General features: G+C 30.2%; 2 protein-coding genes across 3 annotated transcripts; one reads left to right on the top strand and one right to left on the bottom strand.

Annotated features, from left to right (window-relative positions):
• The first annotated feature begins 5,520 nt into the window (after positions 1-5,520).
• LOC110627882 lies at positions 5,521-6,173 on the top strand. The gene has a single exon (XM_021774258.2). The coding sequence runs from the start codon at positions 5,679-5,681 to the stop codon at positions 6,015-6,017; it is 339 nt and encodes a 112-aa protein (XP_021629950.1). The 5' UTR covers positions 5,521-5,678; the 3' UTR covers positions 6,018-6,173.
• A 1,368-nt stretch (positions 6,174-7,541) lies between these two features.
• LOC110628497 (BTB/POZ domain-containing protein At1g67900) lies at positions 7,542-11,590 on the bottom strand. 2 transcript variants are annotated; one of them, XM_021775184.2, is made up of 5 exons: positions 10,878-11,590; positions 10,220-10,490; positions 10,074-10,143; positions 8,681-9,943; positions 7,542-8,282 (listed from the first exon to the last, which is right to left on the bottom strand). In XM_021775184.2, the coding sequence occupies exons 2-5, from the start codon at positions 10,276-10,278 to the stop codon at positions 7,788-7,790; spliced, it is 1,887 nt and encodes a 628-aa protein (XP_021630876.1). In that variant the 5' UTR covers positions 10,279-10,490; positions 10,878-11,590; the 3' UTR covers positions 7,542-7,787. The 2 variants fall into 2 exon arrangements, with proteins under 2 accessions (XP_021630876.1, XP_021630875.1); XM_021775183.2 differs by having other exon boundaries at positions 10,991-11,590.
• Positions 11,591-12,477: the final 887 nt, after the last annotated feature.

Genomic DNA, 12,477 nt, shown 5'->3' with positions numbered 1-12,477 from the left:
AAATTTTATTAAGTGCACATCTAAAGTGAAATTCATCTATAAAGAATTAGGATACCAATATTAGCTTATTTTATTATCGAAATGGATGTCAGACTGCAGTTGCTAGGTATTTAGTCCAGAAAACACAAAAACAAAACAAAAAACTCATTGGTCATTTAATTATTTTTGAAGTAGATCCACGATATTAATACTAGCTATTATTTTTAATACGCATAGTACATACGTAGAAAGAAATTGAATGCATGGTCGGCCGAGAAGTGAAATGATGGAGCAGCTAAAAGCCATGAGAAAATCACATCTAATAAACATGATTCACTGTTAAACATTAAGCTCATTGAATTGAAGAGATCATGTTAAACTCCAACGTAGTATAGCCATGCATGTAAAGTCTTCTTCTTTTTCAGGTTGAGAACAGTGAATCTAGTGGTGGATGTATAGTAATGTATAGACCAGGCATCTACCCATTTCAATAATTTAACCTTAAATCACAGCAACTCCATTTAGTAATGCAGCTGCCATTGCCAGTCCCGAAAAGCTGATAATTCATGGAAGCACCTTGTGATATTATCTTACTATACTATTACTTCATGGAAGCTTTCAGAAACCAGCACGTGCCAACCTTTAAGCTCCTAATTTACTAGCATGTTCAACTGTGAAGCCTCAAAGCATGGTGAAAGTGAAAATCTGAGTGAACCATTTATATCTTGATTGTGGAATAAATTAAAGAAAAAAAAATCAAAATTTTTTACACGGATTTCTAGTTAATAATAATAAAAAAAGATTGCTCAGACCCAACCAGATGCTACATATGTAAGCAAGAAAAGCCAAGCCCATATGTTTACATAAAAGAAGCCCAAGTTGAAGACGAGCTAGATATTATAATATTATTATATTTTTATACTCATATAAATAAATAAATAACCCAAAGATTTAATCTTAAAAAAAATTTTCTCTAAAATAATTTTAATAAAATAATCTGTTTTATTGTCTAGTTTAAATATTAAAAAAATAAAAATATCAACGAATTTATATATAAAAAATTCAAATGTATTAATAAAAATTTTAAATTTCAAAAGAATTATTTTTTTTATAAAAAGAGAAAGTTATTTTTTATTTTTTTAAAAAATATTTTTAATTCATAATTTTTCTAAATATTTCAAATATAAGAGAATTCTAAAAATATACATTTCCTTGGCTTAGAAATAAATTTAAACTTAGTCTATCTCTACCAAAAGGTACTCTCTAAATAAAAATTTGTGGTCTCATTCTTATTTCCTATTTACGATCAAGAATTTTATAATAATTTAATTTATTTATTTTTCCATATATTCTCTTAAAAATAATTTAAAATTTTTTAATTTAAAAAATTGAAATAATTTATAATTTTTTAGAAATTTATTTAAATTCTTTTACTGAAAAAATAAAATCATTTCAAACAAAGGAATGAAGAAATTAAAAAACTGAGATATCAGATTAAGATGAATAATCATCATCTATGAATCATCCGAGACGATGCTGGTATTTCTGATGTTGTTGAGGAGATTATTTGCTTCAATTCTATCTCTTAAAATTTTATGCAATGCAATATTTGGTTTAATTTTTTCTTTTTTAAAAATCAATTCTAAAAATTTAATTTTATAAAATTGATTATAAGTAAAACTAACCATTATTAATTTTGATGAAACTTGAAATGAATTTGATAAATTGATAAAAAAAAAACCAACTTATTTTCTGTATATATAATTACAAAACTATTTTTTAGAGAGAGAAATAAAATATGATATAAGGTGTGATTTGGTAAATAAATGAGTTTTTACTTATTAATATTTATTATTATTTTTTTAAATTTAACTTTATGATATTTATATAGATATATATGTTTTCGTCCCTTTGAATTTTGGGCTTTTTACAAAATTAGGGTCGAGGCTATTTTTATTTTTAAATTTGAGATTGAGAAAATTTTATTTGCGATTTTGGGATTTGACTGTCACGTGACAGTCGAAAAAGACCCCTGGCGCCTTTTTGACAGGCGCCAGGCTCTTTGTTTTTTTTTTTTACATGTCTGGCGCGACTTAAAGTGGCGCCAGACAATTGTTTTTTTTTTTTAATTGTTTTTATTATTATTTTTAATTATTAATATATTATAATAAAATATTTATATTATATTATTTTTTTATTTATATAATAAATATTTTTTATAATTTTAATATATTAATATTTAAAAAATTTTATTATTAATATTTAAATAAAAAATTACTGAAATTATATTTCAGAATTATAAAATTGATATTATATTGCGATTAGATGGATAATTTTTTTTATTATTTTAATATATTAATACAGTAATTCTATAATTAAATAGTATCAATATTTTTATATACGTTTAATGTTATTTCATAATTTTACAAAATACTAAGACTAGTTATAAATAATTATTATATTTTAGAAAAATATTTTCAATATGTAATAATATTATAAAAATATTTAGAATTATAATATTATACTGCCATTAAATCTGTATAAAATAACTTTATTGAATTAATTACTTAATTTAGTTATTTTTTATTTTTAATAAATTATAAACAATTCGTATAAAATATTTAAAATTATTATATTATTTTATTTAATAAATTATAAATAATCAAGTGATCGTATATAATATTTAATTATTATTTTTTATTAATTATTTAAATTACATTATTGTTTATAATTATAATTATAAAAATAAATAAATAAATATTAATATTTAAAATTATAAAAATTAAATTTACTTTTTATTAACTGCTATTTAGAATTATAGAATATTATTATAGGCTACTTAAATGTTGCATGCGATCACCTGATTGTTTATAATTTATCAAATATAATAAATTTAATTAATTTACTTTAAATTAAATTAATTAATTATTTTTTTAATAAATTATAAATAACTCAATTCTCGTATAATATCTAATAGTAAGATAATATAATAATTATTTATAACTACAATAATTATTTATAACTACGCTTAGTATTTTGTAAGTTATAAAATAACATTAACCGTATACAAAATATTTATACTATTTAATTACAGAATTAATGTATTAATATATTAAAATAATAAAAAAATTTATCACTTTACACAATATGATTAAATTATTTTTATATATCTCATCGCAACATAATATCAATTTTATAATCCTGAAATATAATTTCAGTAATTTTTTATTTAAATATTAATAATAAAATTTTTTAAATATTAATATATTAAAATTATAAAAAATATTTATTATTATAAAAATATAATATAAATAAAAAAAATTAATATAATATAAATATTTTATTATAATATATTAATAATTAAAAATAATAATAAAAATAATTAAAAAAAAAAACAATTGTCTGGCGCCACTTTAAGTGGCGCCAAACATTTAAAAAAAAAAAAACAAAAAGCTTGTCAAAGAGGCGCCAGGCGTCTTTTTCGGCTGCCACGTGACAGTCAAATTCCAAAATCGCAAATAAAATTTTCTCAACCCCAAATTTGAAAATAAAAATAGCCCCGACCCTAATTTTACAAAAAGCCCTTGAATTTCAGCAAGAATTTTATGGCTAATAATGGCTGTTATAGCAAGAGATTCATCTCCGTCACCTTAGATTACACCGTTTTTAACGGTTTTGAGCATCCAAAAAGAAAAACAGTGCCAAATATAGCTGTTCATCAAATCCTTTAAGAGGGTGAAGCTTGCTTTATGAATTCTAGGCCTCTGATAAAAACACAATTTTAGTACACATGGTACTCTATTTTCAGTATTAATTTAAATATTTTTTGATTAATTTTATATTTTTTTATATCCTTTTATAAAAAAGCATAAGATTGATAGGGTTGATGAAAATAATGAAAAATTTTAATTAGCGTGACTTAACTATGATTTGGACAAATCTATCAACAGATTTTGTTTCGCATGAACATAATTTATCTAAAATTTTCAATTGATAATAATTTATTTAAATATTAGTGTAAAAATTTACCTAAATCTTTGGACAAACCAACAATTTGTTAGCGCTAAAATTTCAATAGAGGGTGGGAATTGACTCAAGATTTAAAAGAAGATATAAATCTACTCATTTAAAACTATTGGATTTCACACAATCTTCTCTCTTTAAGCGTGGCATGATATAATCTCTTCTTAAACGAAACAAATTAAAAAGATCTCTAACCAAAGCAATTTAAAAAATCAAATTTTTAGAAAGAATTGGCAAAGATTTTACTAGGTTCGGCCTCTATAAAATCCTACTTGAGTGAACAGTCACAGCATCATCTTCTCTTCGACTGATTTCTTTTCTTTTTCTTTTATATTTTCTTTCAAATTAAGTATGGCTAAACTCTTTATTTCTTGTTGGAGATAATTTGAAATTTTAGTTTTTTCATAAATTATGATATGTAAACATTATTGTTCATCTTATATTTTTCCAATATTTATATAATTTTAGTTCTTATTATTATTATTGCTTTGATAATTGACCAATAGAATCCGTTATTCATATTTTAAAGGTAATATATTATTAGTTTAGATGCTTAAAGTCCATAATTATTTGAATTATTTAATAATAAGTAATAATTAGTGTAAATATTAAGAAATTGCATAATCAAACTTAAACTCACTACGTATTTTGGTTTATTGGTTAGAATTGACTCTCTCTAATTTTTAAAATAATTGATAAATTAAATACAATAGACGTTATTTAGGTTGTTTGTTGACGAAGAATAATTAGCGAATATTTTTTAATTAATTTATATCTAAAAAAAAATTAGTTATTTAGAGCATTTTTCATAATTAAAACTAATTTATTAAAATAAATAAAGATATTTTTATTTTTATGATCAATTCTCACGATTAAAAATAAATTTTAACTTTTAATTAGAATTTATTTGCATTAATTTGATTTTTTCTTATTATTATTATTTTTAATTATCTTAATTTTTATTTTTTTTATTTTTTATTAAAATTTTTTTTATTATTTAATTCTTTTTAATTATTGAAATTTTTAATGTGAATTTCTTGTGAATTCAATTGTATCTGCTTATACATAATTTATATTTATTAAATTTAAATAAATTATTTTTTGTGATTTTAACACAAATACAAGTTAATTGGGCTTCATTTGTTAATTATTGTGTTGTTTTACTGATTATATGAATCTCTACCTTTGGGGAAAAAATTAATTAAAACAACAACTACAAACTTGCTTTCTAAGAATGGATAAGCCAATTGACTTCCACGAGAATGTCCGCTTTGATAATGTTTGGGACCCAACCAATAAGAGATTGTTTAGTGGCAGTTTCTCTCACGAATCATGATTCAAATTGCAAGAGAAAGAGGAAGGAGGTGATAAAAAGATATAAAAATGATGGGTTTCTTTAAATCTTTTTGAAGGTGGTTGAAGCATTAACAAAAAAGTGGTAAATTTTTAGGTATGACGTTGATTGAGTTGGATGATCACATCCGTGAAACAAAGTCATCACCTTAGGTTTTAAACCTCAATATCCATCACCTTTCTCATCACCAATTTGAAGTTCCAGGGCTTTCAGGACTTTTCTGGAGCTCACAAGATTCAGTCTTTTTCTTCTTTTGCATACTTCCTGTTTAACTATCATTTATGTTTTTTGCAGAACAAAAGGAGAGCTGCAGGAAGAAAGAATGGAGAGTGGTCAAGATAATGTATTCAACAAGAATAATATGAAGGTGGAGATTACATCAATGGCTGACAACATTTCTGGTGGTGTTACTAAATTACAAATGACACCCACTTCTGGGTCTGCTATGCCTCAGCTTACAAGACAGCCAAGTGTTACAAAGAACAATTGCCTATGTTCTCCAACTTCTCATGCTGGTTCATTCCGGTGCAGGCTCCATCGTGCCCCGAGCCTCCAACGAACCAAAAGCATTGACTCTGCGTCTCTCAAGGACTCCACCATTAAGGTTAATGCCACAGCTGATGATCCTCCAGCTAGTAAATCAAACATTGACGAGGCCTAGTAATTCACATCTCTTGTGCTCTGCAATATTCTATGTATGGTTGTTTGATATATTTACTGTTTTCCTCTGCTTGTATCGTTAAGATATCTTACCAATTTGCATATCTTTCTCTGCGTTCTTGCGCATACCAGATAAAGAAAGTTACTTTGTTGTGTATATCTAACTCTTTCATGTAAGACTATTAGATCAAATATTTGCAATTTTTACACACAATTTAATGTTACTAAACAAATCAAGGGTACTGCCCATCAAGGTAGTGAAGTCTCGAGTTCGCGGTGAGAAAGGTGAAGCTTTTTGCCATTTGATTTTATTTTTCTAAAATAAAGTTGAAGTTGTTTATGTCAAGTGGGATTCTTGTGAAGGGTGAAAAAAGATGAAGAGATAACAATCACATGGCTTTGAAATCTTTATATGAGGCTCAGAACCAGTGCAGCCTTATAAATGCAGGGAGAATCTGGGCAGTTGTATTTGAAAAGTACGAAATTTCCTATACCTGCGTGTTTGTAAACAATTCAACAAAAATTTATCAATGAAATTATGATGTCTAACTGATTTTAGCTAAAAAATTGTTTATTCAAGAAGCAATATTTTTGGTTAATAAATTCTTAAAATTCAAAGAATTTAAAGAGACAGAAGAACAGGAAGGATTATGCAGACTCTAGACAGTAAACAAGAGGAGAGGCAATTATTGTTAAGGAACACTTCAGAGAAAAATGGGAAACAATATGAAAAGGGAAGAAAAATAGAAAGAAAATTCAAAAGAATCACAATGACACCATGCAGCTCTAAAGGAATAGAGTGGCAGAGCAGGAGATTTTTTTTTTTTTTGACGAAATTTATGATGAATATAATTACTGCAATGATGATCACAACAACGACGTCCAGCTCACAATGATGCCACCCAATGCTCCATAACTGATCTCAATTCATAAATCTCTGGCCTAAGTGTCTAACTCTAGTGGGTACTGAGATTTATAGTCCAGCATGTATAAAGGTTCACAGCAGGGCAACTATCTAGCAAAACTAAATAAATTTGAGGATTCCAGATCAAATAAAATAATAATTAAACAACCTTAAAATCACATGATTCTGAGATTTTTTTGGTATAAACTATCCGGTATTGAAAGTTCACTATCTTTTGACTAATTCAGATTTACATCGGGCAAGCTTATTAACACGGGTGCTTGGCAAAGCACTCCCACTCAAATTTAAAGGTGCTCCAACTTAGGCTCAAACTCACAAGATTTGATTAGGGGAGAAAAAACTCGTGACATCCTATCACACTTTTTGGGGTCATATGATTTTAAGACTTTAATCACCAATTTTCAGCAGCATTAGGCCAGTCAATTCATTTACTGATAACAGAAAGAGAATGAGAAAACAGATTTGTGATAATATGGAATTCTAATTCTTAGCTTAAAACGAAGTAACAGCACTGCGTTATATCAGACAAAAGACAATGAAAACTCGTTGCAGGGATGAACAAGTGAGGATCCAGTAACATGCAACAAAGAGACAAGACCAGGTGTTGCAGATTTCTAGATAATACAAGAATATTGGTCCCACAATTACAGATCTAACCCCAAGAATTCTGTTCTAGTTCTCAAATTAAGATATACAAAGAGATTTTCCTCTCATGCCCTGAAAATCTTGATTTTTATTACATTAGATCACTTCAATAATGCACATTAAGATTCTTTTGTTTCAGCTACAACTACAGGATGACCAAAAAAAAGGTGTATTACACTTGAAACTAAACAAAATTCATGCTCAATTCTTTTCACCGGCACTTCTATTGATGGACAATAACTTGCTGAACATCCTTCTGGGTCGTGTAGGAAGAGCGCGGATAGCCTTAAATTTGGAAGCTCTCCCAGTTCCATTTGATTGCAGATCATGTTCCTCCAAATCATCTTCAGCCAATTTCATTCTTAAAGTTGAAAGCTTCGACTTGGGTGATTTAAGGCCTGAGACACTCCATTGATCCTCTGCTGCAATGCTAGTAGTTGTGCTTAATGCTGCTGTACTCCTTGATGGATCAATGTCATGTGAGGCTAGAAGTGCCTTGATATTCCTAGGCAGCTCAGTGACTTTGCCTCCAGCCATGGCTGCTCTAGCTTGTTCAAAGAATAGAACTTGCACTACCACCCTCAATGGGAGTAACTCATTCTGTGCAGCATGCATACAGGCTTCAACAGATAGTTTCTTGCAGTCTAGCGTTCGACACAGCCGTTTTCTCTCACTCTTGGTTAGCTCTGGATGTGCCTGGAGGTTTGTACAAGAGAATTATGAGAAAATTTGTCAATCTTGTAACAGTACTATACCACAACCCAGTATTGTCCATGGCTTGAAGCAAATAGCATTCTGGTATAAAAAGCCAAATACATTGAATATAGCAGAATAGGCCTCCATTGTTGAAGCCAAAATGATGATATAAGTGAAAATTCATTTTACCAATTTACAAGCATACCACACAAAATTATAGCCATTCAAGCTAAATTTGTTAGGTCAGCCTAATCCTAACTACCAATAAATTATGAATGTGACAAGATCCAGAGGTCAATAGAGTTGGTCATCTTACTGATAATGGTGACCCACTTTCTAGAATGTGATAGTGAAATGTTTCCTAACACCAAGAAATCCTTTTTGTTATTTTTCTTTACCTTGAGATAAATGTCAATAGCTCTGTATAGATCATCATGATCATGTCTTGCAAAATCAGGTATGGACTCAGCAAGGGCAATGAACTTTGAAAGTGGCAAATTCACATCACTGGCAATCTGTTGCAGATAGCCATCTACAACCTTTGCTACCTTCAACTTTGAGCTATGTGAAGCAGAAGAAGACCTCCTGCTCTCTTGGAACTCCATATCAATATTCTCCGCTGACCGAGACCTTCTCCTTTCAAACCCTAACTTGGATCTTGGAGGGCTAGTGGGTGGACTCTGCCCTTGTAACTTGAACTGCTCCAATATTGTCATTACCAAGTTTACATCATACAAAGTATCATTTGCATTTGAAAAGGAGGGTATTAACAAATCATTAACTGTTGCTTCCTCTAATTGAAGTCCCACTCTTCTTGCCAATTCCATCTTGGAAGAAGAGGAGGCGTTAAGGATATTGGCTGCTTTCAACAGTTTAAGCAGGAAACTGCAAGATACAGCACCTTTATCTGCAGGGAGCAAACTTACAATTGACTCCAAAAGCAGCCTATGCTTTGAATTTGTCTCATTCTCCGAGTCTGAATCTGAATCAGATGCTTCTTCATTATTAGCATTCCTTGGTCTTGATATGTTAGGCAGCCATCTAGCAGCATAAATTTTCAATGCATCTCCTATGAGATTAGAAGCTACCTTTCCATTAGATTTAATAGCTACCATGGTTCTCCAGTAGAGGTCTATGCCCAGTTCTGCCATATCTTCAGCCCACCACAACTTGCTTGCAGGTTTATGCCTCTGGCTCTCTGCTCCATTACAAGACACATCGTCCCTAACTCTTCTAGACTGGCTGTGTGACAAACCTATCTTTGAGGGTTGAGTCAAGACCTTTGAGGCAATGGCTTCAATGCATCTGCTAGTAATTCCAATATCTTCTGACCACAAAGGAAATGCTTTAGTGCTCTGTAGAGTAACAATTGAATCCTTCCACCCATTAAGTACGCAAGAATTCAAGAAAACTTCAAGCTTGTATATTAGGTTCCCCTTCTCGACATCCTCTGTCATCTGCAAATATTCAGCTGCACACCTCGCTGCTACAATGTTGTAGGCACTGAGAGTGATTGTGATACCATAACAGAACTTTGCACAGAGCTCAAATGCCTCAATCCCACCGGGAAAATCAGGTAGTTGAACTATTTGGTGCTGTGAGGATTCAGGGGATTCAGAGCATAGTCTCTGTAAGCGCAAGCACTTGGAAAGCAGAGGAAACTGCAAAGATTGAACTTACAAGAAATCAGAACAAGAGAAAGTCTCAGATCATAATCCAGTTCACCTGGGGGAAAAAATCAATATTAATCCCTTCATCCCTTGTCTCCCTAAAAAATTCCTGAACTTTTACCTTGTGAAGCAAATATCTACTTCCTTTCACTTGGATTATGAGATCACTAGAGACTTCAGAGGAGACAGACCTGCATTAAAGAAATAAATTCCAGTTATCTTTTCCAGGAAATACACGCCATCAAGAAAAACACTGAAAAATTTTACCTGACAGCTTCAGCAGTGTAGAAGGTATCCGGCCGGGATCCAAGTTTCATAAACTTCATGACTAATCCTTATAATCTTTTCTTCCTGATTTATGTGTTCATCAGTATTGAATGAAATAAACCCAACTTGAAAACTGATACAATCTTCCCATTCAATAGAAAATAAGCCACAGAAAGTTCCTTCTCCAACAGCCAGCAAGAGAAGCCACAGAAGGTTCTTTCCCAAACACCTAGTGAGCAAGAAACGTTCTCCACTCAAGACCACCTGTTTCCTGAATTTTAAAAAGAAAAAAAAATTCTCACTTAGCAAAAGAACAAATTGTCGCTCCACCACATTTAAAGCTGTAATTTTCACTCATTTATAGATAACGGAAAAAGGGATAGAAATTTCATGGAGGATAGAAAGTAATGCCAAGATATGTAGTCATGGGTACTATAAAAATAGAATTACTAGCCAAAATTGTCAAAATTGAAGGAAACCCAGAAGATCAAACTCTCCAAAGTGCATGTCCTATCAGTCAAATTAAATACCCCATAATGTTTGGACAAGCAAATAAATAATCAAAAACCACTGCAATCCCATCAAGATCAGATATACCTCACCCACCACCAAGTCTCCAATCAAAAGCAAGATAGTGAAAAGGGAAAAAGAACCATACCTTCCCTAGAACAAAACGCACATAACTCTACACTTGTGTCCTAAAACTAGAAAATAGAACATTACAAAAAATAAAAGAAAGTAAAAAACAAAGAATGGTCACAAGCTTACAACCTCAAATCCAAGATTCTTGATATACTCAACAAGCACTAACTTGCTAATGAAGCAGAGCAAAAACATGAATAGATGTGAGAATCTGCCGAGTATAGTACTCCACTCTTTTCTTTTTTCTTTTTTTACTTTGGAACCTGAAGCAGAGAAATTTGTTTTAAGGCTTAAGGCATATCTCTATTTCCATAGTGCCTGCGTGCAATGAGAAAGGAGATGCCCACGTGGTTATCCTGCGCCCACTTGTGTCCTTCCTTCTCATCATTGCCACAGCATTTTTTATTTATTTACAGTAGATCCCCTTTGGATTATTTTATATACCCAACATCGTACACCTCTCAAAATTCCATTTAGAAACAAGAAAAGGGGAATTATAACGAAATTTTTTTCATAGAAAAATCACCAAAAGAAAAAGTTGAATGAATTATGTTATAGAGGAAAAAGGCTGCTAAAATAAAGAAATGGGATTTGGAAATCAATATCAAATGTTGGGTTGGCTGCCTTAACGATTCTTTTTCTCAAAATCTACAGGCAATGGCTTCCATGGCCATATTATATAAATGAGCAACAACCAAAATGCCCCTGTATTTGACTAGAATATACAAAAGAGACACCTTTTGGCTACCATTTTAATTATGGGCATATGGTCCATGACCATGGAGTTATATTTTTCTTTTTGTTGTTGTTGTGAAATGATGAAAACAAATAGTTTATTACCATGAAGGGGACTTCCTCTTCATTTAAGGTTCTTATTAATTACAGCCCATGATGTTTTTTTTTTTCTTCCTGAGATTATCTAACCCAGGTGTACTAGCAAAAGGGTGATGTTAAGAGGAAAGATTTTTCTTGTACTTAAACGTTTTCATAAATGAAATGCTCAAAACTTCAGTTAGGCAGTTGAGAGTCATTCTCAGCATATCTCTCATTGGATTCAAACAGGTTACAGTCTTTTTGTATTTAAAAGATTTAGTTCATATTTATAAGCAGCTCCCTCAACAATTTGTAGCAGAAGTATATATGAGTATTTGTTTAATTGTTTTATGTAAAGTTATAGCAATGGACAATCATTTAGTGAATCCATTGAAATTTAATTTAAAAAGATGGGTCTTTTTCTACTCACGCAATCGATTAGCTAAGCTATATGCAACCCCACCTTACTTTTAAGCAAAGCTGGATTTCCAGCTAACCTAGCTAGTATGTTTACATCACTTAACTGATGAAATGAATGCTCTCTCTCTCTTTCTGGCTAATAGATTTCCCTTTTTATTTCTCATTTCTCAAGTCTTCAACAAGATAAGTTATCATTTACTTTCTTTTTAAAAAGTAAAAAATGGGTTTTTTTCATTGAAGTGTTAGCCATCCAGGTTTGAATTTTTTTAACACAAAAGCAAGGAAAATGGAGAATAAATCTCTCTTTTCTCTCATGAACTGATGAACACAATCTTGACTCAATTATAACTGCATTTCTAAGATAATCTAGAATAGTTATCCTT

This window comes from Manihot esculenta, chromosome 12 (assembly GCF_001659605.2).
Source record: "Manihot esculenta cultivar AM560-2 chromosome 12, M.esculenta_v8, whole genome shotgun sequence".
NCBI lineage: Eukaryota > Viridiplantae > Streptophyta > Magnoliopsida > Malpighiales > Euphorbiaceae > Manihot > Manihot esculenta.
The sequence above is the reverse complement of the archived record's forward strand: the minus strand, read 5'-3'. Positions and strand labels throughout refer to the sequence as shown.

Excerpts from the sequence above, each read along its gene's own strand:
- LOC110627882 (XM_021774258.2), top strand. The coding sequence starts at position 5,679 with ATGGAGAGTGGTCAAGATAATGTATTCAACAAGAATAATATGAAGGTG.
- LOC110628497 (XM_021775184.2), bottom strand. The coding sequence starts at position 10,278 with ATGAAGTTTATGAAACTTGGATCCCGGCCGGATACCTTCTACACTGCT. Across the intron at positions 10,144-10,219 it reads TACACTGCTGAAGCTGTCAG|GTCTGTCTCCTCTGAAGTCT; the intron begins GTAAAATTTTTC and ends TCTTTAATGCAG. Across the intron at positions 8,283-8,680 it reads CTATTGACATTTATCTCAAG|GCACATCCAGAGCTAACCAA; the intron begins GTAAAGAAAAAT and ends ACAAACCTCCAG.